General features: G+C 46.8%; 1 protein-coding gene across 2 annotated transcripts in view; it reads right to left on the reverse strand.

Annotated features, from left to right (window-relative positions):
• Window positions 1–26,940, reverse strand: part of ABTB2 (ankyrin repeat and BTB domain containing 2) — a 114,400-nt gene that overhangs the window by 10,208 nt on the left and 77,252 nt on the right. For both annotated transcript variants that reach the window (XM_040066313.2, XM_040066312.2), the window contains 5 exons: window positions 25,651–25,861; window positions 5,503–5,655; window positions 4,052–4,217; window positions 939–1,028; window positions 423–524 (listed from right to left, as the gene is read on the reverse strand). In XM_040066313.2, the coding sequence (XP_039922247.1) occupies window positions 423–524; window positions 939–1,028; window positions 4,052–4,217; window positions 5,503–5,655; window positions 25,651–25,841 (702 nt within the window). In that variant the 5' untranslated portion in view covers window positions 25,842–25,861. The remainder of the gene's footprint in view (window positions 1–422; window positions 525–938; window positions 1,029–4,051; window positions 4,218–5,502; window positions 5,656–25,650; window positions 25,862–26,940) is intronic.

Below are 26,940 nucleotides of genomic sequence, written 5' to 3' on the forward strand. Positions count from 1 at the left end.
GAAGCTACAGATGATTTGCTGCCATTAGAGCAGAAATCAGCACACACCGGATTTTTGCACATGTGAATCCGTAAACCAATTAATATCTAATGTTGTAAAGCTCCTGATCAAACAGCCAACCTGTAACCGCTCCTCGTGGAGCACTAGTTAATTTAAAACCAAAGAAATGATTGTGCAGCACTGTTTTGGAAGCGGAGAGCCTTGGAGCAATACCGACACCAAAGAAAAACACGGAAACACGCCGGCTTTCATTATCAAGGCCTCGCTAGGAATTATGTCACCATTTTCATTCTCCTCGTTTTAAACAACACACAGCTTTTTCACTGGTTCTTAGGAGGCTCAGGAAGGCTGAGAGCGAGGGCTCACAGGGCTGCACTTCGGTCCTCCGTGTCCCCCGGAAGGATTCCTGGCCGGAATCTCACCTGGACCACCGAGATGTGCCCGTGCAACACGGCGAAGGTGAGGGCAGTCCAGTGGCGGCTGTCGGGATGCACCGAGGGGTATCGTGGAGAGGCACTGGGCACCTGGGGAAGGGAAGCAGGCACTCATCACCCACTGCAGCCTTCATCCCTTGCACAGAACTCCTCTGCGAGTGATGAGCCCAGGGGATGGGGACTTGGGACACTCAGAGAACGCTGCCACCACCACTCACCCTGCCCCATCCCCTGGCACTTTTTAATGGGCTCACTGGTTTCACCCCGTGGCAGCTCCTTCCCTGCCCCTCCCTGTGCCCATCAGACTTGCCAGTGCCAATCTCAATTGGTGCTCCAAGAGGTTTTGAAGGTTTCCTCCCCCCTCCCCAATCCCTGAAGCGACGGTTTCTGCGAGAAATGCCTTGCTTGAAGCTTCCAGGACTGAAGCCTTCAGCAGCTACGAGAGATTTCGGAACTCCTCCTGTTAGTTTACAAATGGATAGTTATGGGCAGGGGGTTACTCACCGGTATATCTAAATTTGCTCCGGCATCTATAAGCATTTGGACCATGGCTTCATCTCCAGCAGCACAGGCGTACATGAGGGGCGTCATCCCCTTCAGAAAGGAAACGAAAAATAAAAACAAAGTTATCTTTTTATGCCTGTCAACAGTGACACCGTCACGGGCACGGCGAGTTTGAATCTTGATGCACAAAGTGTGTGTAGGGACAGCATACATATGTTTGGAAAGCATTTCTGATTCCTGTGCAGAGTGGGCACAACTGACATCGGAAAACGACCCGGACAAAACATCACTGGACGAGGCTGAGAGAACACAAAAAGGATCGCTGAAAATCCTAGCGCTGTGTTGTCCACAATTCTCCAGCTTTCCCAAGGCTGCCAACAAAGAAATGCCATTTCTTGGCTCATTTGTAGCCAAATGAACTGAAGGCAGAAAGCAACACACAAATACAGAAGATGAATTTATCTGGTAACTTCTCCCCATTGCTGAAATCCTATTTGCCTCAATATTTCAGCATTTCAATCCCATAAATCTCCCTCCCTCTACTTAACCAGCAAACCATGACGGCTCAGAGATGAATTATGAGAAAAATGAGCCTTACTTATGGAGTTCATTCTTGAAATGGCCAAGGATGGAAAGGAAATGGCCTGGTAAAATCCATTCTTGCCCCCTCCCCTTAACTATTACAGGCATTTGAATTTTTTGCAGGCAGCCTCTCCGCTGCTCAGCGTGCAATAACAGAGCTTCATCCTTAATGGCAGCTGTACTATAACGTGGAATTACATCTCTCACACAGGAGTTCTGCTCTTGCCTCTGCAAAGGTGTCTTTTCAAAGCAGCCACAACTCCCAGCTTCCTGCTTCGGGGCACCTCCAGTCATGAAGTTACTTCTGGGTGAGATTCTCTCTGGGTGAGGTATTTTGGCTTTTGTGGGGCTGGGGAGGCTCCACACTCATTCCAGACAAATAAACCAAGAATTCAAAACGTGGGTCTGCAGGCACAAGCCCCAGTCAGGGCTCTAAAACTTGCACAGACTTACGCTGTCCTTTTCAAAATTCTTCACGTTAGTTTTGCGCTCCCTGCTTGCTCCTTGCAAAGGGAAGAAGAGATTGTTCTCCTGAACATCTCCAATCCCCTCAAACCATAGTGCTTGTTGGTCCCCATCAGAAGTGAGCACTGCGTCCTGCTCCAAACTCACGTTTCTGAGGGGATATTCTGAGCTCTTTTCCAGAGATTTCCATGTACACAGAAGGACAAGTGGGTCTGAACTCCCGGGACATGCTCACACCCTGGGAGTGGTCAAAATCCAAACCTGGATCTAAAGCCTTTGTAGCAAATTATTCAGCAGTTCTGTCACGCCTTAGCCAGTTTTCCCAAGTTTGGGCACCTGGCTTTGTCTTCCCCTTTTCCAAAAGGAGCAAATCAAGACTGGTGGCAAAGTCCAGCTTTGGTTCCTACTCCAGCTATGGCAGAGTTCATTCGCAGAACTCGGATTTAAACTCTGCCCGGAGCTTGCAGTGCCACGCAGGCACTTGCTTGGGCACAAAGCTGAGTTGCTCCAGAGTCAAGTGGAGAATTTCTGAGCAGCAATGTCTCCAGAGGGGGCCTGTGCTGCCCTTTTTGTTGGTGCCAAAACACTCTCTGAGGGGCAAAGACAACAGGGCTGGCAAGAGGATCCCACCCACAGGATAAGACATCAATGAGTGACACCAGAAACTCCTCAAACTTCCCAAGGAGGTGCCCACAGGGGTCTCTGTGCTGACAGAAGCCAGACAGCTCCCAGTTTGCTGGCTGGATGAGAGGTAGGGAACATCCAGCAGCGAGAAGTGACAGTCCTGGCACCAGTGTCTGTGGTGTTGCGGCGCGCTGGCTCACAACGCAAACCACGAAATAATCTCTGAGAGAGCGAGAGACCTCCGGGCTACAGGAACAGGAACTGCAAAAACTTATTTAAAAAAAATATAAAGCAGAAGTGGGAAACCTTCATAAAAAAAATCTGTCACCTCAGTCACTTTAGTGAAGTGAGTATCTATGATGAGATAACGCACCCCAGTGACCACAAAGCTCCTGGTACTGGATTTGTAAATAAGGCAACTACAGACCCAGATATGTCCAGGAGCAGTTTCTGCTATCTGTGTATACATTCACACTTCCCTTGAAACTGTAGGATGGTGGGAAGTGCCGTGGAAGATGTGCCAGGTTCAGAGCTGGGTCTGAAACGCTAAAATGCTGTGAGAAAACCTCTCTACCTGAACATAAACCCTTCCCAGTGCTCAATAGCCTCTTGTTCCAGAGATGTGACAGCTCATTCTCCTCGCTGTGACAGCTATAACGAGTGTTTATTTAGGAGAGGTGGCTTTTCCCCTCCTCCTTTTTTAAACTGAAAGCTAATTCCATGCATTGAATGATGCCCCAGAGGACAGACTCTGCTGTTACTTGATGGGACTGACAGCACGAGCAGAAGCAGCCAGAGACTCCCAGGACTACCAAGTCCCTATGGTTCAGTGTAGCTGAGCAGGGAACAGTTAAAAATGGCTAAAAACAGACACATCAGCATGATGGACTACGAGCAAATCTAACACTGACTGACACCTGGCCACTGGGGTGGGGCTCCCAGGGCTGTTTCTTGTATTCCAAACTGTTCTGAGCCTGAAAGCCAGGAGACAAAAACACCTTCTGGTCGCTCCTCGCTGACCCAGCCGGGATTTGAGCTGTTGAGCCAGAGGGGAGTGTCACTGGAAAAGAAACCACTTTGCTTTGACATCCTCTCAGCACCTCTCAGACTTTCCATTCACTGCCCCTGTGTTAATCTGCTTGCCATCAGTGCCTGAGACAGCCCATCCAAGGAACAGACATTCCAGCTGATAAACAATCCACTCCGGGCTCTGCTGGGATCTTTTTTTTTTTTTTTCGGAGAGGGGGCCATGAGAGTGGGGTGGGGAAGTTATTTTTCCATGTTTTAAGGGATGCATTTTCAGCCTAAAACACGAGCTAGAATGGGAAAACCCTCGGAGAGGCAACAAACACGACCCGGTATTGATTTGCCACGTGGAAAGGAAGGAGCGAGCCGCTGATGGGAGGAATTTGGGGGTTGTGAGCGTTTGTTCTGTGGCACACCTGATCATCCATGGTGTTCACCCCGTCAGGGCCCAGTGCATCGATGGCTTGGTTGATCAGATCCGTCCTCCCACAGTTCAGCATCCGGAAGCCCAGATCCTGCTGGAATTTCTCAGTAGCAGCTTTAGCATCCAGTCTCCGGAAGGAACTGAAGCAGCACTCAGGTCTGTGAAAGACAAAAGAATTCCTGGATGGTGCCCATACCGTTAGGAAAAAAAAAAAAAAGTATCTTTTCTGGGCAAAAATTACTGAAATGTAAAAGTATGAAATAAAAATCAAAATGAGGCAGGGGAACACCCTCAATGCTTTTCCAGCAACTCAGTTAAAGGAAGTGCTTTAACATTTCTGTGCGGATCTAGTAAATCCTTATCCTTTAGATGACTGTCAGGACAACTTTTATGTCATCTGGAAGGAGCCCAGGGATTACTGTAAATCCTCTGGCTGTCTACTCAGACTCTTCTGAATTCCAGACCTGGAAGTGTGTCTCCTTCACTGAAGGATCACTTCCCAACTGGAGGCTGGCACTGGCAGGCTCAGCCCTTTGATGTTATTTTGGGGTGAATGCCTTCCGCAGTACCCGCCTGGTTTCCAGCACAGGCCCTTGAGCTAACTCTCAGTGAGTGAGATATCGGCCTGCCAAGTTCCTCTGATAAATGAGATGCTTTCAGCACAGCCATCCTCCTCTGGAGAGCCTGGACAGCCTGCCAGAGGAGCAGACCACTCATCACCCCCCACAGAAGATCCAGGATGAACCCCATATAAAATCCTACCATAATCTTGTTCTGACTGGGATCACAATCTACAGTATTACCCAGAATAAGCTGTAATATGTAATAGTAAGAAGAAAGAGAAGATTTCTGTTTAAAAAAAAAAAAAAAAAAAAAAAGTGAAATAAAATGATTCCAGTTGAAATCCAGTGAACCTCAGATAAACAGAGGTTTTTCGAAGGGATGGAACTTGCCTTTGCACATTGTTCCTATCCCACAGCAAGCCAGGAATAAATAAATAAATGAACAAAAAACCAGTTTCAAGACCTTCTTTCCCCCTGAATGTGCTGGATACAAAATGACTGCTTTAACAGATCAAATAATGCGATCCGGAAATCAACTTTCTCTTTTTTTTTCGCTAGTTTAGATCTTTCATTCAAACTATCTACCTTATAAAGCAGTGAGTAATCTTGCAATAATTAATTCTGTAATGAAGTCTGAGGCATAGAAAAACCCCAAAACCCAGATACTTGTACTTCATATTTAACTTTCAGAAAGCCAAAAAATCTTTCTGCCCCAGCTGCAGCGTTCAGCCAGAGTTCCTTTATCCCTGGGAAGTACCGGAAGGTTAAATGCGTATCGCCTGTGCGGCGCAGGGAGCTCTGGCTCCTGGGAAAGGCAGTAAAAGGACATTTTAAGAAGCCCCAAGGACCGGAGGAGCTTTCCAAAGCTTAGCCCACGTACTTGAGCTGGCGTGGCTCGCAGTCCAGCCCCGGGAGGAGCAGCCTGGCCGTCTGCCTGATGTCGTCGCTGTCCACGGTCAGGCTGCGCCGGTGCTCGGCGTAGGTGATGGCCACCCGCATCCACTCCATCAGCGGCGGCAGCAGCATGAAGGGGCTGTGGAGCGAGGGGAGAAATCCGTCACGGAACGAGGGCTGAGGCTGGAGGACGCTTGGCGGGGTCCTGGGCGTGCAAGGGCGAGCCCGGCACGGATAAATCCCGCCCGAGGAAGGGAACTGGGCTGGAAGGTCACGGCAGCGGGGAGGAGCTGCTCAGACTGAACAGTTTATGTAAAAGCTATGTCCGCTATTCTAAATAATCCATAGGCACTGGATTACTTATTATTGATTATTACTACTTTTATGCTCTTCTGCTAGGAACACTAAAAACATCCTTGACTGTTTGCAACTTCAAACCTGGCTAATTCAGTCCTGCCTCCGTTAATCTTTACGTTACCACCATCCCCACGGATTTCTGCATTTTGCCTTTCTTACGCAGATCTCAGTTTTGCCCACCCGGCCCTCAGTTTTGCCCCCCTGAGCCTCCAAGACCACAGAACTGGCGCAACAACGAGGCTTTACACAATATGAAGGGCAGCAAGGCAATAAAGGAATATAAATAAGGTAATAACAGCAGCCCCAGCTCGTGATTAGGCCCCTCTTACTCCTGCTGTAAGAATGAACACGGCACTGAGATTGCACATTAATGTATAGTTACCATAATACTCTCATACACAACACATCTCATCCACCCTCTCAACAGACAGCCAGACTGATCTATTTTGCCTGATTTTTCCCCAAGGACACCTGTCACCCCAGTGGAAGGCTTGGAAGTGCCAGCTGTAACGAAAACACCTCTCCCATTCCCAGTAACAACTTCATTAATGCTGTGGAAAAATAATAATTTAAAAAAAAAAAAAAAAAAAAGCCTTTTCCATTTAACCTTTCAAAAGAAAAGAACTGAGGGGAGAAAGGATCAATTCCTCTACAGAGTTCAGAGAGAAAAGAATATATATGAGGGAATATGAACTGATTTGAGCAATAATGAAAGCAGCCGAAGCCACGAAAGGCATTTTCAAAGCTGTGCCTGTGTACACGTGCGAGGGCAGGAAGATCGAGCAGCACCAATCCCGTTAGAAACCATTTATTCATAATGGGATTTGCAAGCAGAACTCCCTTTATCACGACTTCGAACACCCCTCAGGCCGGAATAACTCCACTCTGTAAAAATACCCGCTGTTCCCATTTTCCCAGTCGCACCCTCAAACGCTGCCATTATCATTCTACAAACACACCCACTATTTTCCCCCTCTTCTCCTTCACTTCTTTTTCTTCTGAGTTGCCAAACAGCATCTACAAAACCAGAGGTGTTTTAAGCACCGTGTCCATCCTGGATTGCCAGGGCCAGGGTGTTCCTAGCAGGACATCGACTTTCTCCTGTTACCAGTTTACTTTTTTTGTCGAAGAATCCTACTATCAGGGTTGCTACAATCACCACTTTGAAAACCACCCAGCAGCTCATCCTTCCAAAGACTTTCTGAAAGGGGTGGGATGAATCATTCCAGCTCAGCCAATTCCGAGCCGATGGACTTTCCCTAAGGGAAGAGCAGGAATTGTCAACGGGAATTTGGGAGATGCCTTCCAGCAAATTCTCTGCTCCAGAGAATTTCAACTCTTATCCGGCCTGGAAAAGAAAAGCCATTCACACTTTTTGAATGCAGGTACTTAAGAGAGGAGCCAAAAATAATTATTTATCTTTTCTATGTGCTCTGCAGAGCCTCTAGCACTGGATTCAAAGTTCCACAGAGGTGATGAGGACAGAGAGGCTGGCCAGGGGGGCTCAAAGCACCAAAATTAAACACAGATTTAAATTACATTTAGATTGGGAACACTCAGGATCGCTGGAAAAGCTCATCTTACAAGAGATCCTGCCTGGCACCTTTTGTGGTAAATAGAAGATTCAGGCCACATCCCAGCTTCCCTGCCGCTCCCATGGTGGGAACGCTGCTGGTCCCTGATCAAACCCTGGCGACTGACTCAAGGCCCTGGGCAGCCAGAGCCTGTGGTCAGCCAGCAGCAAATGCCACGGAGTCTGCACCAGAAATAACACCTATCCTGGAGAAATTTCCACTCTGCAAAAAATCCACATGTGCCAGGGTTATAAACGGCTTCCACACGAGCCGGCCTTGGATGTGGAAAACTTGCTTTGGGAGGAACGGTGAGGAGAAAGGCTTTTTTTCCCCACTGTTCTGTTTCTTTTTTTAATCTCAACAGATTTTTCCGATGGCTTTAAAAGTCATGGCTCAGACTGCCGGGTTCCCCTCGTGTCCAAAGGGGAGCAGACTTTGGAATGCAAAAAGCAGTGTCAGGAAGGATGTTCTCATCCTGCTGTCCTGATTTTCCAAACCCCACCACTGGTACTGCTGTGCAAATTGGATAAATTATTCATTATTCTATCAAGGGCCACTATAATGGCTTCAATTGCTATTTTGCTGAAAATAAATTTGTGTCTCTGCGAAATTCCTAGCTTGAGGATTGGCTTTTTTACTCTTTTCCCCTGCTTTTATCCAACTATTTCCTTTCACCCCAACTTGGCCAGGGCTCTGGGAACAGCTTCATCTTCCTTTGCTCTGACAAAGGAACCAAACTGACACTGCACCAGAAAAGCAGCATTATTCCAGGACTGAAGCTGAAACGAAAACACCAACGCTGGGTCACGTCGCACTAAGAAAATAAATTAAATTACTCATTTCCTAGAAAATAAAATGCGGTTCTCAACCCTGTGGCCCTTAACCTGGGCATCCACCTGCCTCCAAGGAATCACTGATCATTTCACAGTCTGGAAAACACTGCAGGAGGGGAAGGGGAGAAACCTTCATGGAAAATTAACTGGGAGATGCTGCGAGCTAAAGAATTAATTTCTGTCTCTGCGCTCCTGCCTGTGCCATGTTCTGCACGGTGCCATTTTCCTCTGGTCTTTCTGACATTTAGAAGCGTTTGGCAGCTCATTAAATTCCACACATGAAGTGATCCAGCCTTGGGAAGCTGTCATATTCTAGCAGCAGCTCTCTGGGGACACCGACCCTCGGTTTTCTCAGAAGCGCAATGCCACCATGGCTTTTCCCAGTTTTTTTGCCATGAAGTTGTCTTGGAGCGATTCCCCTGTGAACTGGGGAATGTGCACAGGACTGGAAAGTGGAATGGGAACCGCCCCTCTTCTGCAAACCTCGTGAAGGATCACACTGATGTCTGACACTGTCATGTGCTGTCAATATTCCACCCATAAACTCTCGGAAACTCTCTCCATCTGGAATTGGACGGGGATCACCTTGGAGCTGGGTGAGAGTGCTCTGAGAAAGAACAGACTTCTTTATGGGCTTTCCCCCTTCCTCTGAGCTAAGCCACGTTGTTTTACTTAGACATAGCCGAGGAGGCCAAGCAGCGCTTGGCAGAGAACTTACAGCAAGTTTGAGGATAACTTTTTCCTGGAAAAGGTACTTGCGTTAGAACGGCTTTGGATGCGACTGGCACGTGGAGAGCACGCGCAGCATCTGTGGAGAAACATCTGAGGAGAAGCTGTGGGATCACAGATTTTCAGGGACAGCCATCTCAAAGAAACCATTCCCCAAAGTGGGCTCTTCTGGGGATTTCTAAGAGCACTGGGATCAAGGTATTTTTGGCAAAAGGAAGTTCATTGGATGCAAAAAGGAGAGCACTCCAGAGGAGTTAGAAAATCACATCATCCTTCCTCTGCTTTGAGCACCTGCTAACTCAGGTGAAGACAGTGGGGTTTCCCACAAAAACCAGCCATCCTATCACATTCCTTCCTCCTCCTGTGTGCTCAGGAGGATCCAGGGACCAGGCTGCTGAAAAATCACCGTCACAGAATGCTTTGGCATGGAAAAAAGCCCATCTTGTTCCAAGGCCCCTGCCATGGGCAGGGATGCCCTCCACTTGCCCAGGCTGCCCAAAGCCCCTTCCAACCTGGAGAGAAAAAGGAGGAATAAAACGTTTTCCCTGCTGACCCACCTCTTCTCTGCTATTTTTCACAGCCTTCTGTTCTGCTACAGCAAAACAAAGCGGGAGCCAACAGTGACAGCAACGGCAAGAAAGAAAAACCTTGCTCTTCTAAACAAGGCTCTCCTTCTTCTAAAGTGGGAGAGAAAATCCTGTCCTAATGGAAGCAGGTGGGAATGGCAAAATTCACCTCCCTGCTGGCAGCCTGAGCAGGGCCTGAGACACACAGGCACTGTCTCCCATCCTTGCCTTCTAAACGGTCTGAGTGAACTAAAGCACGTGGAAATATCACAATATTTACAGCCAGAGTGGGGCAGCCCATGGCAAACCCCCCATATTTGACTTATAGGAACTATACAGAGGTTCCTGCAAAGAAGAATCCCAAATCTTTAAAGATGAGTGTGGGGTTTTGCAAGGGACTAAAAAATAAAAAGGGAAGGTTTTCAGTGCAGCGAGCTAATGTTTAAATTTATTGCTGGAATCAAACTCGATGGCTCAAAGTCACTGAGATGGAAAAATCCCAAGGATGGCAACAGAGTCGAAAGGAAATCAGAGTGAGGTCTCATTGCTTGGAGAAGGGAAAAGAAGCAAGACAGAGAATCCAAAACTCAAACCATGGCACGCTGATATGGAAAACAGTGGCATATTGACAATTTGGACTAAAACCCCTCTTCAAGCAGCAGGGAGAAAAAATATATCTCAGAGTATGTAATTATATGTGAATAAAATAACAACGGAGATGTTGATTTAGAAGAAACACAAAATCGCTGCTCCAAAATACAACCGGCTTCAGAGAGGAGCCGTTCCTCACAGATTCAAAAGTATTTTTACAAAATTTCAAGAACTTCCCACATTTACAGCAGAAAAACTAGGAATTACCATGCTGGACCCTATTCAAGGATCATCTCAATATGTGCAACATCTTTCAAGGCAGACAGTCCAGATCCTTAGAGAAAAGGAAGAAGAAACTTAATCACATCCAACTGACCCCCAAAAAAGTTCTTCTGACTTCCCTTAAAACAATGACTGGCTCAGATCTCAGAAGATAAGAGTTCTCAAATTTTAGTGGATCATTATCAAGTTACTAAGGCCTTGGCTTGGCTATGCCACGAGTTTAGAGCATTACCCTGCAGTCAGACACTAATGGAATGAAAGCCATCTGGATAATATTATATTTATTGGGATCCTTTCTCCACCGAATCAGCCTTCAGAGTTTCCTCTGCTTAGAGAATATAAAATGGCACAAGAGTAGCTTAAATCTAGACCTGGCAGCTCTGATCCTTCTTCCCACAGACAGAAATAACACCTTTTCCATCCTTCGTAAACCACACTTAAAAATAAGGTCATCAGACAGGTTTTACTTCACGTTGCTACAAATCAAAGGAAAAACTAAATTTGAGCTTGCTCAAAAAAAATAAAATAACATGAAGCTATCACTGGGAACTCACTATGAAACTTAAAAAGAGCTCTCAAGTCTATGGTTTATTTATTGTAATCACATTTTACAAACTTTACTTTACCAACAGGGAAAAGATTCCATTTTCAGGCTGGAAACAAGCACTGGTGCTGCTCTGGAATATGCCATGTGTCTCATTAGAAAAACATATTTGTAACATCTGCGAAGCTGAGGCAGGAGGAAGGTTTCTAGAGAGGCAGAATATAATGAAAACCAACTTGAAATGTATACAGTTGTTGATAAGAGGCAGATAAACATACACGATAGTTTAACTATGACAAGATGGTCACAGTTATGGGGTCAAGGATGTGACAGATTTCCATCTGTCCCCCCAGCCCCACATGGAGCTGCTGGAGCCCTGATGGATACAGAAGAAACCCAGAGGAAGGGAAACCACCAATCCTGCTCCTGCTAACTGCTCCCAACTCCTCGGTGCCCTAAAACTCTCTGTAAGGTGAAAATTACTGCAAACAATTTAGGGGATGAACTATTCTCCCATGTGCCTGGACCTAATTGCAGTCCTGACCTCAATTAATATGGAGTGAGTCCAGCGGAGGCCATGGAGATGCTCCGAGGTCTGGAACACGTCGGCTCTGGCTCTGGAGCCAGGCTGGGAGAGCTGGGATTGCTCAGTCTGAAGAAGGGAAAGCTTTTGGGGAGACCTTGGAGCCCCTTCCAGAGCCTCAAGGGGCTCCAGGAGAGCTGGAGAGGCACTTTGGACAAGGGCCTGGAGTGACAGGAGAAGGGGGGAACGGCTTCCCACTGCCAGGGAACGGGGTTAGATGGAATATTGGTAAGGAACTCTTCCTTGTGAAGGTGGCGAGGCCCTGCAACAGATTCCCAGAGTAGTTGTGGCTGCCCCATCCCTGGAAATGTCCAAGGCCAGGTTGGACAGGACTTGGAGCAACCTGGGACAGTGAAAGGTGTCCCTGCCCATGGCAAGATGATCTCGTGCTAGATCAAGACCAAGATCACCAATGTGATCTTGTTCTATCACAAGATCACCTTTAAGGCCCCTTCTAACCCAAACCATTCCATTAGCCCGATTCCATGATTCCACCAGTGGCTCTGGCCAGGCCACCTACATCAGATCCAAGCCTTTCCCAACTCTTACAAAAAGGCGGCTGCCCTGGTTTGCGAGCACAAAACATTTTCCAGGCAAGATCCAACCAGTCCAACATGTGGAGTCCTGGCACCCAGGACCCACCCTGAGGAATCTGACCCAGGAAAACCTTTCCATGCCCGGCAATTCCAGCAGCAAAGGGAAAAAACTGGTACATTTTGGAGCAGGACATGAGCACAATTTAGATGCATGAAAGGAATGAGCCTGTAGCAGCACGTTAGGTGATAGTCAGAGATAAACACAGGCAGAGAGCCAGAGTGGGGTGTCTGCTATTCTTGGATCAGCCTTGATCCCGTGGGCAGAAGAACCAAGAGGTAACTCCTACGGTGCATTCCAGCAGCTACACTGGCAAACTGGCAACAATAAACCAAAACTGAACAATATCCCACGCTACCTGCAAGCAGATTTACCAGGGGTCAGCTGGTTCTTCACCACTCACAGCCGAGACTCCTCCTTCCCCAAATTTTTTTGCCCATTCCACTCAATTCCCAACAGCAGGAGCAGGATTGAGACAGCAGCCCTTTTAGCTACGACTTCAAACTGATTTGCCAATGTGCATATGTTAAAAGCATATGCTGGCTCTGCAGCCAAAACCAATCTGCCAGATTCAATCATGAACTTGTTTTCAGGGCCCAGTTGTAAAATCCTGACACGGAGCGTTGCCATGCTCGTGAAAACTGCCCGGAGCTCCTGAGTTAAAGCTGCGTGAGCAAAGAGCCAGGAAGAGAAATGTTGGGTTTTTTTTTTTTTTTTTTTTTTTTTTTTTTGGTTTTTTTCTTGCAGTTCTGGAATACTGAGAGCAGTTCAATTAATTATAGCTGGAAAAGTTTGTTCAGTTAAACAAAGATAATTCTTAATGAAGCAAAGGGGGTTTTCACAGTAAACAGGGAAAGGTTTCCCATTTGCATTCCAGCACAAGCCAAATCCTAATTAGTGTTTCAAATAGGACATTTTAAAACACAGAATACTGGCATCTGGAGGCAAAACGTTTCAAGGTTAAAAAGATGATTCCAAGATGCTTCTTTCCCTTTCAGGGCTAAGAAAAAGTTGATGAAACTCCTGTTTTTCTATTGAGTTGACTGATGTGACATTCCTGTGCCATGTCACACTCCTGTGAGCTGGGACACCGTGTGTCATCAGTCACCCTGCTGCTGGTGTCAGTGCTTTCTTCATGAAAATCCGAGAAATCATTTGGCTTTTCACGTTCCTGGAATCTGAGGTGTTCCAGGAATTAACTTAGCACGAAGGCACTAAGAACACAGCAACACATGCAGGTTTGGAGCCCTCCTAGGTAAAATAATGCAACGTGTGCTCTAAAATCAGGTACCTACTCCACCCAATAATGCAATTTAAGAGTCCATTTGCTTACAAAAAGGGCATTCAAAAGCCCATGGAGTATTTGTGAATGAATGGACAGCACTTTTCTAATAGTGCCAGGTAAGACACAAAATCTGCCACTAATCAAAGTTCAGAAGGAGAAGTAACATCGCTGCTGGATCAAATAGATGCCACTGTGGCATTTTAAAAGTTTTTGAGTCATTATTTTGCAGGAAGACATCACTCTGTCCTAATGGCAAACTGCTCCATGAACACATTTCGCCTAAATCTTCAAGGAGCTTCCGCTCTGCTCCTCGGTTCTTGTCTTAAAACACTGAAGAGCTGCTGTGCAGAATGAAGAGGAAGTTTCAGCGGTGAATGAATTTGTTTCTGCTTTTTACTGGAAAGCATAAAGAGTTCCGTGTTTGCATTTTGTCTTAAATAACTGAATAAACAGTGCCATGTAAGGTTACAGATATGAGAAACGCAGCAACAGAAGTGCCCTGAATTTAAAGAAAACAACTGTTGCGATGAAGTCTCTCTATGCCAGACAAGAAATTGTCTCCTTCTTCCATTTTGTGTTTAAGACTGTGAAATCTCCTAACTTCAAACTCTTTTTATGGTTGTATCCCTGGGATTTTTACGATCCTATCGATGGGCATCACCACTGAACCTAAACAGCACTGGGAATGAGAGACACAGCAGCTAAACTCTGGGCTTCTGGTAGGTGGATTTAACTGGCCAAGCTCAAATTCTTTCAGTTTTCAAATATCCTAAATTTAGAGCATGCATGCACTACATTTCAACATTTGGAACTTCTCAGCAGATGCCACAAATTCCAGCTATTAAGCCTGCTTTTAGTGCCAGCACTGCTGGTGAGCAGCCTCTTGCTTTGCCTGCTGTAGTGTATGGACTTCTACTGAATCTCAAATGAGAGCAATTAAAATGTAATTCAAATACCTCAATATACAGACACAGGAGATCTTTCAGCAGGTCACAGCTTGGCCTAACCAAGAGCAATGCTGACAGGACACATGGAAAAAAAGCTCTTACCCTGACACCCTCAGGACACTGTGGTCAAATTCCAGCGCAAACAGGAGGCCAGAGCCGTAACCAATACCCTCCTACGAAGCAACTTGTCAAATTAGCAAAGTTTTATATCTGTTTCTCATGGACTGTGAACTCCAGAGTTGCAGATTTTATGCCCAGATGGCAAATGACTAAGACACCAGCAGTGTTTGTTTACACACCGACACCTGCAGCACAGGTAGATGAAAAAACCCAACTGCCACTCAAGGCTCCATATCCAGTTATCTGCTGCCCCATCTTGCTCTCCCTCTAAAAAGCCACACTTAAACAGTCTCATAATAATAGATTAGATAAACATTCAATTAGGGATAAGAGAATGAAGTTTTCTTATGCGCAGATAAAACCTGTTCTTGCAACAGGCCCCATCTGGTTCACGCTGACCGTGGCAGAGGGTGCAGCTCTGTGGCTCCTACAGGAACACGGAGGAATTTCAAGTTCCAGCCACTCTCTCAGCTAATGACCAGCATGAAAAAAACCAATATTTTTTTGTTTCTAATGCCAAATGGCAAGGATTTTTTTTTTTTTTCTTTTCCTATTAAGTCCTATTAAGATGCTGCTGCCAAAAAGCAAATCTCAAAGACGCATCAATGATTGATACGATAAAAATGACAAAGCTAAACATGAGCCTGTTCTAGCACCATTGCACCCAAGGTGCACCATCATTCTTCTTCAGTTTGTTGAGGAAAACATCAGCATTCTAAAATTCTGCTCTACACTTCAGAACCTGTTGCTTTAATAAACTGTTCTCTCAGCATCCAATGCTCTGCATTTCAAGCACGAAGAGAAGAATAATCAATAAAATGCTCACTAGACACGGGACACACTTCTCTTCCCAGGGTTTCTACCTCAAAAAAAACCAAAAAAACAAACAACCAAAAACATGAAGAAACAAAATCATTTGAGAAATAAACTGGTTTTCATTCTATTTTCTTTGCAGCAGTTACCTCTGAGCCCTGACTGTGAATGAAGCTGTACAGAGCCCAAATGTTGTCACACTGCTAGGGCAAACTGCTCGCAGATTAAGCCAGTTTGGCCATTTGTCTTTAGATATCTTGAGTGTCTGAGCACAGTTAGTTTAGCAGACCAAAAGTGGCCCCAAAGTGTGTTAATTAAACTATTGTGACTTCTTGTGCAAGGAAGAATGGGATGCCCAGATGGAAAGTCACTTAAGGCACATATGTTTCTGTGATGTTCCACTTCACCAACTCTTCAGAGAGATCCTTCCTGAAGAATTTGGCAGCCCCAACAGGGAACTGAGCACTGGCTACCTGGCACAGTGCAGAGCTGACAGAGGGAACTCTTAATCACCCAGTCTGGCTGCTGGGAGTGGGATAATTACAAGCAGCCAAGTTCTGAGCAGGTTATGTTAGCCCTGTTATAATTTCATGCTAACATGCTCCTGTTCCTCTCAATTATTCCTCTCAGACCATCTTCTGGAACTGCATCACAGACAACTCATCCTTTCCCACTGAAAATGGCCCCAGTTGTGCTGCACCTGTCCAAGAAGAGCCCCCTGTTTCTCTAGAAGGATCTTTTCCATTTCTGAACGCAGCCAAAGGGGTGAGGAATTGTTAACTGAATTCCTTCCAGCAGCAGAGAGTTTTCCAGCAAGCCTAGGAATAAAACCTTCCAGCTTCTGCCTGCCCCTTCTATTCTCTAGACATTATGATAGACTCTCCAACCCCCAGAAGAGAGACCTGCAGGTACCAACTCTCCAGTGGAACTGGAGTTGCCAGTGGTTTGACCCCAGGCTGGAAATGCCCCTTCCAGCAAGCAGCATCACCAGCAAAGCACAGCCTGGTCCCTCCTCTCTCAGCAAACACGTTAGACCAGCACCCATGGGATCAACACCAGGTGCTTCAGCCCCAGAAGAATCTAAAACCAGGGCTGAATCAGCTCAGACATGCAGCTCATTTGAATAGGGTTTGTCTTGCAGAGCAGAGGTGCTTTTTAAAACACTCGGCTCAGCAGTTGCTGTAAAAGCCATGTGATTAAAGTGGTGCAGTTCAGCTCTGTAAGTGACCACGAGGTCAGGGCAGCACAGGGATGGGATGGGGGAGTGCAAACTGCCTTGGAGAAGGAAAGCCAGCAGAGACACACCAACCTAGGATTACCCCAGGGAAAGCTTAGGTCTAATCTCCACAAGGTCAGAGAGGAGGAAAGATTGTTGCTATTACCACAAATTGTACCCAGAAATATTTACCCTACAGTGGAGCTTAGCTTTTAGTTACAAAGATGTCAGGAACAATAACAGCAAAAACCCCCAAGAACCTGCCAGCCCCGGCTGCTGCACAGCAAAGGCTCAGGATTGTATTTATTCAGCGTGGCCTTTGTTAAAGCACCAGATAACTCCTTCCTCAGGAAACAGGCAAGTTCTGCAAGGGAAGGGCTGCAATTTAGTCCAATAGGAAACAATATTAACTTCAATTGGCAGCAGCAATTACTCAAAAAGGAGAAACTTGTTGGCCTGCTACCATCACCGCTCTTTGCACAGGACTTTCCATCCCCCAGGATCACTGATTTTTCGTTGTGTAAGTTACAAGAGCACTATGCTGGTATCAGCAGGCTGTCCTTAAAGATCTGTGCCTAGGAAAGACAGCAAACCTGCGAGAGTCAAACGCAGAGATGCAGGCTCTCGATCAGACCTCTATTATTTCCACATGCACTGTCTAAAAAGGTGGGAGAAGAAGCCAGAAGACCTTGCCCAACTCATTCTTGCCTTTCTGTAACACCCTCACAGCTTTGTTTTAGGTCTCCCTGGATTATTTTCCTTTCAATCTTAATGCTGGTCTGCCGCTGATCACGAAGAGCAAACAACAAACAATGCACAACCCAGGCTGCCCACAGGCACTGGAGACTGCTGGGCGCACCAGCCCCGAGCTTCCAGGCAGCTGAGCGTTGCCAGGCTCTCATCTCCTTGCACCTTTGTTTTTATCTGAGCAGATGGAAACTCAGGAGCAGAAGCCAAGAACTCGATGTGGGCATCTCTGCCGTAGTTACAGTAATTACTGGGGCTGTAATTGCAGGGTGGTAACACACACAAACACACACACGGTGCCTGTTGCCTCCTCACTGCTAAACAAGAGATCATCTCTCCATTTTTCAACGCTTCTACGAACAGGGACTTTCACCAGAAGTGGCTTTGGTCAGCGATGGCCCTTCTGGGGATTTCCAACCAGCACTGGGGTAAAACCACTGTCAGAGCAGAAAATTGTGCTTTTCAAACAAATGTCTTGTGACTGACAGGACAAAGACTGTCAGGTCTCCTCCAGGTACGTGCTGAGGATCAAGCACTGCCTGCTGAAGGACCAGTCCCAGGGAACAAGGTATTGATTCCTGCCGAGTGGGAAATCACCAAGTGGAGAGATGTTAACTCTGAGGGCAAACACTGAAATTAGAACCACGGAAGCACAGGACAGCTGGGGTTGGAAGGCACTTCTGGAGATCACTCAGTCCAAAGCCCTCGCTCAAAACCAGGGTCAGATGAGCACACTGCCCAGGACCACAGGAAATAGGTGATTCTTCAGGTGCCCCGTCCCACCTGCACCAGTGACATTCCAGAGTTCTCAGAACATGAAAAACAGCAGCAAGGTCTCAAGACAGCCCAAAACCCTGACTTTCCCCCCCATGGCTTTCACACACAGCCTTTTTAATCCAATTTTTGTTTCAGGGTACTCTCTGTTGTACCTGCAGTATTTCCCCTGTGTCTTTACCCTCCACGCAGTCTGCTCTGTGCCGCTCCATTCCATACCCAGGGAGAGTCTTCTCCTCCCAGTTTTGCAGAGAATTTAAATAATCTGTGTTTGTACCACACCCCTGCTCCGAAACCGAAAGATCAGAAGATGCAGGGGGCTCCTTTGGAAGCACTACAGTAACACTACAAATTGCTTACAGCCAGCAACGTGGAAGAAAGGCTGGTCTGTCCCAGGTGCGAGATACGGAGAGTTGGGGAAAAAATAAAATAAAATTGAGCAGCGCTTGTTTATACAAACAACATAAAAGAGAGGGGGGAAAGTATCTAATTGAGAGCGGAGTGCATTGCCAGCTTCAGCAGTTACACTTGGATGGATTCGATCCTCAGGGTTTGCAATTAATTCCCTTCACCACTGCCAAGGTCATCTCTCACATTCCAGCTCTGCAATCTTTGAACTGTAAAGAAATGAACGATTTAAAAAAAAAGACAAGATGAGAAAATAACCCAATAGGTGATGCCAGGCACAGGCAGGACTGTTCCAGGAACGGAAGCATAACTGGTGTCTGTCACCTACTGACTTTAGCCAGACTTGTTTTAATCCCCTTCCATTTAATATTCCATAAACACTTCATCCTGGGTCTCTCTTCAGCCTTTCAGTTAAAATACCAGGAGCACATATGCAGGAGTCCCACTTCCATGGGCTCTGACTCTGTCAAAATGTCATTTTTTTTGTCATTTTGATCTAGGAGTTACTGCTGAATATGTGCTGAGATGTCCCACAGACAGCAGGAAGGTGAAAGCTGCTCATCAGAAATGTGCTAAAGCTACTCCCTTCTCTTTTTAAAATGACATGCGTTCTCAGATCTCAAAACTGTGGAATGCACTCAATGTTTTGAACTGTTCAGTGTGGGCTCAGCAAACAAATGATCCAGCCTAAGGTCAGGCACAACACTGCCACTGAACAGTTAATTTCAGTCAATAGATACATGTGGGTTGCAGCTTACTGGCCTCTGAAATAGGGTTATTCATGCCACCTCCTTGTGAAGGAGCACCTCAAAATCACAATTAAGGCTGACATTAACTGGTCAGAGTCTGCAAAATGCGTGGTAGCAGCCTCTCTCCCTGTGTTGGTGAAAGAAGTTGATCTTATCTGTTTATAACCTTTTTATTCTTCTAATAAATCTACCAGTCTAAGCTTTCATGGATAGCAAATAGCTTTTTTTTTTTTCCCCCCCTTTTAAAAGGTGGACACATTCATATGTGCCCTTTGCACAGTTCACTGTAAGGCTTCCTTCTCTTTTCCTATATTGAATCAAATTAAATCAAATCAAATTATTTCTATCAAAACAGCTGTGGGGGAAAGAATAAAATCAATGGTCTGTGGCGCGGGGATGGGGCTGGAAATGTGTGGACAACACATCTTTCTGTTGACTCCAGGGATACTCTGAGTGGATTTAAGTACTGTCAAATTCTGCATGATCACACCATTTTGCTCTCTCAAGGCAAATGACCTGATCAGGGTCTGCTTTTATTACTCCTGTCCGCCTATTTTTGAGTGGTGAGGCAGCTGCAGACAGAATGGAAAGGCACTCAGACCTCTCAGACAAGGGACCTCAGAACTTGTTTTATTGCAGACCTTTTCAAAGGAACTAAGTGTATCAAGTTCTGCTCCTGATACTGCGTGGAAACAATAGGGTATGGCTGTAAAATAAAAGAATTCAGACATAAATACATTAAATTGGAATTAGGAAGGACCGGGCCACAGATAAATCTAAAAGACAGGCAATGATGTAGCTATGGCACTTAATAAAATTCCATAAACCTGCAGTTAAAAGGAGCAGAGGGGGAAAAAGCCTCATGACAGATCAGCGAGAGTCTGGAAAGATCCATCTGGAGAAGAGATTTGTCCTGAAAAGCCTCGAGCAGCTCTGAAAGCAGGGATTCCTCTCAGTGATGTTGAGGATGAAGCTCAAGCGAACACAAGCCTCAGCAGCAGGCTCTGCAGGTTATTCCTGATTTTCCTTCCTCTCCTGCCAGTTGGATGCCCATGCCATGCCAAGCAAGACTTCTCGGAGACAATTCCCATTAATAACTGGGCTATTAATATTCTCTTTAATCTGAATTCGTATCTTTGCATAAATGTGATCCACGTGATGGAATCCCTCCCGTCTCCAGCAATTCCAGAAGGAACATTCAGTTGTGGCAGGCAGGGAAAGAACCATAAGGGAGGGAGCTGCAGGCTCTAATTAATTTCTAGTGATGCACCTAGAAATCACCCAATAAAAAGGAACCAAGTAAGATTAAAGTCATGTTTTAAAGCATGAAATTTAGGAAATATGCTGAGGAGACCTAGGGTCACTAGGGGTTAAAAAGCAGCCATGGCATAGGGGCTCTTTATTTTCACTGACCACTGCAAATCAATCAATCAATCAATCAATCAATCCAGCTTGGGCAGGATTTTGACACTCTACCAGGAAGAACTAACTCAGATCCAACTCTGGTTTCTGTTCCAGCCAAAGTAACTTTAGGTTACACACAAGATAAACTATCAAGTGTTCCAGCCAACGATGATTTCAATCAATAGCTCAGATGCTGGAAAAATAGAGTATTTGAGCAGCAAAAAACAGCAGGAAAGGGCTACAATCTTTCCTTCTCTACCATTGATACACCTCCCTCCAAAATCAGATGCGTTTTTCACCCTTTCCCAGTAAAAAACATCTCAGAGCAGGCATTGCTGAGAATACTCTACGGAGAAAACCCAAGTAAGCACCTCAGCTCCTTTCTCTTCTGCCCAGCTAACGTGGCACAGAGGAGTCCCTCTTTTTTTCTGCCTGACCCTCCTGAAAAATATGGTTTGCATGTTTATCCTTTGGATCGTGAGAGGTGACAGATGTCATGGGAAGACTCCTGTTGGATGCAGAAAACAAATTCAGGTCACTTTTGAGCCCGGTAAGTAAGAGCAGAAGCTGAGTGAGCCCAGGTTTGTTTACAAGCAGCAAACCTGGAGCCTGCAGGTGGCAAACCCAACGAAGCTCTCCCTTTTCTTAGGAGGCACTCGGCTTCTTGCAGCTTTCCAGCTGAAGAGCTATGAATTTCCTCTGAAGTGACCAGCCCCAAAATGTCACTGCTGGCAGCTGACAAATCCTCCACCAGCTCTGGAATTTCCCTGGCGTTTTGCTGGATTTCCACTGACAGGCTGAGGATGGGTGCAGCCCGTGGGCTTCTGAGGATGTAAACTGTTTTATGGTGTTTGGGATAAAATAATGCACCAGCAAACTCAGACAACACATAAAACTCGGCACCGCTGCAGCACGGACAGCTTGGAAAAGCCTGGCACAGCTGGATCGACAGGCACGGATGGACAAGGCTGGAATCAGCCGCACAATGTGCTACGGACCAACAGCACCGAGAACAGACCAAAATTTAGAGGGTTTTTTTTTTTTTTTAATAGGGCAACTGGAAGGGGAGGAAGCTCAGCCTACCCAAATCCACAGATAATCAGCTACACAAGGAAGCAGGATCCAACTTTTTTTGCTGGTTCTCAGGTATTAGATCATGCTGATTTTCCCACAATAAATGCTGCAGGCAGATGACAACCGAAAAGAGACAGGATGAGGGCAGTCAGCGGTGTCTATTCCCAACTTTAAGGCTGGACCACAATGCTGTCCAAGTAATTAACCCGGGGCAGAGCAGTCCATTCAGCAGTAAAACGAGCCTAAATATTGACCTCGACTTGGGCTCTGTGGGAGCTGACAAATCCTCCCCAAGATAAGCATCACTGCGAGAGCATTCCCGCCTTGACACACCATCAGAAAGAAAACAAAAGCTTTATATCCCACTTGGGGGAAAGTGAAAAAGGTGGAAGGAACTTCGTTTACCTTTGAATGGCTCTTCTCAAGTCACAGAATCCCAAACAACCCCAGCAAACACGCTCTGGGACATGAGCTCACGTTGCAGGAGCGAGCCCAAGCTCGCACAAACAACGGGAGAAATCCCAGAGCAGGAACGGAGCGAAGAAAGCATGAGTGCCATGTGCCTGGTCCAAAACCACATCGTCCGACCCTTGACACGACACAGACATCCTAGGATCTCAGAGAAAACAGAAGTATCTTATTGCCCAGCAGAGCCCTTTTTTTGCAGCAGCAGCACAGACAGAACTCTGCTGACACGGAAAAGCTCCAAGCCTCCGGGCACTCAGGTGTATCCTCACTGAGCTCTTGCTCACCTCAGGGTCTAATTCCTTTGCCAAAATATTGCACAAGTGGCACTCTGTGTTTGCAAAACGCTTCCTCAGGTGTCCTGTTTGACCCCAAACAGCAGATGGTTTACTGTCTGCGCAGCAGACAAGGTCATTCTGGGGTTCTAAGTGGGCCATGGCTTGGTTGCACAGCGAGCAGCTGTGCTCGCTTTGGAAATGCTTCATGTTTTGCCTAAGATACCTGATTGCTTTCTAATTCTGCTTCCTCCCCTCCTCCTGCTTCAACACCTTCACTTGAAGGTGCCAGAAGCAAACAGCACCAAGCCACAAACTCAGCAGAGTTTCAGCCTGTTGGGTATTCCAAAGCACCCACATACTCCAGAGAGCTCTAGAGATGACTCCATCCACCCCGCTGCTGCAGCTTCCTCACCTCGGGTCTTTTGCCAAGGTGTTTAGCGTGGATAAAAACCCACTTGTGTGGGTTGAAACTGGCTCTGCTCACTGGGGTGCCTCAAATCTGCAAGTGGGTCTGTTTTCATGCCTTCTGCACTTTGCTGCAGGGTAAGTGCAGAAGCTCAGCCAGGCTTCTAAAAGCCCTTCACTGCACGTGACAGCCTCCACCAGGCACGGTTTCAGAACCGAATCCTAGGCCTGCCCTCGTGCTGAAGCGAAGATCTCCCAGACCTTACAGGGTTATGATTTTCACAGCACTCTGCATCACAGTGTGACACACAGAAAGCCAAAATGAACAGCAGATCGCCGGGTCTGTGGATGAATGACTGCAGCTCCTTCCACTGAAGCAAGCGCGTCTCATGGATCTCCCCCAAAATCAGGTCTGACCAAGCCTGCAGCTGTAACAGCCACCCCCCACTTTGCTGAATTTCAGACCAATAGATTTACAGATTCAGGCAGGGACTGAAGCACAAGCAAAGGCAGAACAGGTCAGCGTTACTGTCCTTGCTCGTGACCGGGATTTTTCCAGCAGAAAGCAAGCTGGGATTGCAGAGCACGGAACACGTGTATTCCAGAAAGTGAGCACAGACACACAAAAGAGCAGTGCCCCGTTTGCAGCTGATTTAGCACAGCTCAGGGAAGAATAAAAGAACTGGACTGCACAGCCTTGCCAAGTCACATTAGGTGAATCAGTGTCCTCGTCTCTCACGCCATGAGTCCGGCATCCCGCACGCAGCCCTGGCTGCCTCTCCTCTTCAGCCAGGAGAGAGCAAAGCACCCTCTCTGCAAAGTGCTGCCAGCAGGATTCATCTCCCTGCCTGTGCCAGACATGAGCCCAGAGCTCAGCACAGCGAGACACAAACACATCCTGCAGCAAACGAAACGTAGGCTTGGATGGGCAGTATTCGTTTCATTTCCAGCTTCCATAAATTTTTCAATGCCGGTCCTTTAAGTGCTCAGGTTGTTTCCTTTTTTTTCCCCTCTTAATGTCAGTTTTTGCTCCATTTTAATATATCCTCTTTAATTTCCTTTACAGCTAAGTACTGGTCAGAAAAAAATGGCAGAAATTTCCCTTACCCCAGCTGTCGTAGGATCTAGTGCGGATTTCAAAACAGAATAGAGCTGCAGCCTGCATTCCCAAAAAACTCCGGTGAACCATGTGAAGAGCATTGTTTGGGAGCAATTGGAGAGATAACTGCTCTCCTGATTTAACTCATTTATTATCCCCAGTGTACAAAACAAGTAGCTGAGAGCACTGAAAAGAACACAAAATAGAAAGCCTAATCTACATTTCTGATACGAGCTGTTCAGCCGCCTCAGCTGTACCACTGTGGGAACCAGTGGCACAACTTTACACAATCTGCCCTCATGAAAACTCTTTTTTTTTTTGATTAGTGTGCAAAATAAACAGCCTTGCACTGGGTAGGGGTAACCTTGATTAAGGTTGGTGAGCCCAAAAACCTGAGCCACCAGCAGGCTGAGGTGCAGCCATGCTTCTTTCTGTTCCTATTTTATTCAACTCAATTCCTCCTGATTCTTCATACCTGTATGTCACTTCCCTCTCTAAGTAGAGTTCTTCTCTTTTTGAAAAGATTTCAGGAGAGGACCAAATAGAAAGGCAACCTTTTTTAACTTCTCTAATTAATTATTTGTGTGTTACTATGATTTCATGCAGATTTCAAAAGCTGGGGCTGAGTACAGTAAAACCCAAGGTGGGAAGAAGAAACCATGTTATTTACAAAACTGCAGAGATGTTCTCCTTTCCCTGCTCACCTGTCCAACAAGCATTTGGCTTTTTTGTTTTATGAGCATGTCCTCAACACACTGGGAAACTTCCCAGCCACAGGCTGCTTTTGGGAAGGGCCAGGAGAGAGCCTTCCCTCAGCCTGATGTCCAGCAGGCTAAAAAGTCGTCCAAAAAGCAAGCTAGAATAAATAATGGATAACCAGAAAACAGAACTTCCCATTTAAGATTTCTTAAATGAACAGAAACTTGGATGTGCACTTGGAAGTGGGGAAACAAGTCCGCAGTGGCCTGGGTCTCCCTACAGAATGCAGCTGGGGAGTGGGAGCTGCCTGACCTGTCCAGGAACTCAGCTCTGAGGGCTCCTCAGCTCTCCTGTGCCACCAGCCTGTCAGGCAGCCTGCCAAGGAGCTGGGCAGGAAGGAAACCAGGGAGGCTTCCAAGAGAAAAAACATCCCGCTGGAAAATTTCTGACTGCTCTAATAATGGCCCTGCTTTGAGAGTCGCTCACGGAGCTGGCAGAAGGCAGGGAGACCCACTGCCTTCCTTGGTTAGCTCCTGGCTTCCCGCAGAAATTTCTTTCTACTCCAGACAAACAGCACCAACTGAAAGTAATCCTCAAGTAGGATGCCCATAAATCCCCTGCACCCTCCCCGCAGCAAACGGCGTTGCTTTTTCCCAGAACGATGACAATTGTTAATTGGCACCGTTCGGGAGGTAACATTTTCTTTGGGAAGGCCTTTCCTGCTTTAGGCAACCACTTTTGGCAAGGTCTCCAGACAAGCCCCGCTGGCAGCACGCAGCCCCGCGCCTCGCTCGGAAAGACCGCACGAAAAAAACCAGCTCGCTTTCCAGCTCCAGTTCCAGGCCTTCGCAAACTTGGCAGGGCTGACAACCTAATCTGGCCTGGCTGCAGGAACAACTGATGCCTCACAGGGCAACATCCCACAAAACTGCCCTGGAAATCCAACAGAAGGAGCCCGTTCAGCCGGCTCCGTCCCCACTCCCGGCTCACCGACCTACCGCTCATTGCTCAGCGTCATCCTCGGAGGGTCCAGGTTGGGATTCTCCATGGACTCCATCTGGGGACAGCGCAGGAAGTAGTAGAGGGTGTGGAGGGCGTCGGGGGACCAGGAGATGGGCTGCTGCTGCCGGGTTTGCCGGACAGGGCTCATGCCGGGCCGGACGGTGTTCAGGCACTGCATGTGGTGCATGGCTCGCGAGACCAGATCGCCTGCGCGCAAACAAACACACAGAAAACACAAAATCGTCTCCTTCTCAGTCACCCACGGCGCTCTTAATGACGCTTTTTGGACAAACCAAAGCTCTCCCAGCTCAGAGGAACGTTTGCTGTGTGCACAGAACCTCCTCCACTAAGGCAGGGGGTGTCCTGTTCCTCAGGCTGCCACTTCGCCACGCTTTCTTTCAAAATACCAAGTTATCGGTGAGAAAACACAAAGTGAAAACACATCTCAGTTACCACGCATTCTTTACAACGAGTTTGCTGGCTTACTGCTGGTTTTCTCCTCTTTCCACCCACAAGGACCAAATTTTTTTGCCTGCCCACAAACACTACCGACGTCTTTGCGAAACGTCCTCTGGCCAAAGCCGGGAGCGACAGTTTCACAAGGCAGAGTCGGTAGCACCAATGCTTCGCTCTCGTTCTTGTTAGGAGGCTGCTCCCATTTCTTCCAACTGGGTCATGCTGTTCTACCCTCCTGCCCAGGCACCTGGGACAAATTAGTGACATTATGTTCAAGACAGAAACCCCTTCTTTGAGGGGTTCTGCTGCTCCCGTTCTCGCTCTAGCTGCAGGTTTCTCCTGAACAGCAAGACCTGACTCTCTTATTAAAAAGCCAATCTTTATCATGCTGGCTGTCTCAAGCTGTGCCAGAAATTTGTCCCTCAGCATTACAAGAAGCTCAATCCAGGAGGTCTCTGGGCTTCTCATTCCTCTTGGTTTTTGAACTCAAGCCAAGCTGCCTCTGTGTCGGAGCACGGCGGGCCTGAGGAGGCTGGACAAAGGTGACCTGGATCACACGGCTGCACTCAGAATTTTAGGACTGCAGATTTTTAAATGTTCCCAGAGCAATGACCCCAAAGCTGGTCTTTTTGCAGTAAGCTTGCTTTAGGCACAACCCTGTTTAAAACCCCAACAAGCTTTAAAAACTTCATCTTTGAGTAGTGTGACAACCAACCAGTGAGCCGAATGATTACTATACTTAGCCGGGATCTGTTTTTCCTTGGGAGAATCTCTGCTGCTTTATGCTTTACAGTCCCCTCAAACTCTCACAGGAAACATTGCTCTATTGT

This window comes from Hirundo rustica, chromosome 6 (genome assembly GCF_015227805.2).
Source record: "Hirundo rustica isolate bHirRus1 chromosome 6, bHirRus1.pri.v3, whole genome shotgun sequence".
NCBI classification, from domain to species: domain Eukaryota; kingdom Metazoa; phylum Chordata; class Aves; order Passeriformes; family Hirundinidae; genus Hirundo; species Hirundo rustica.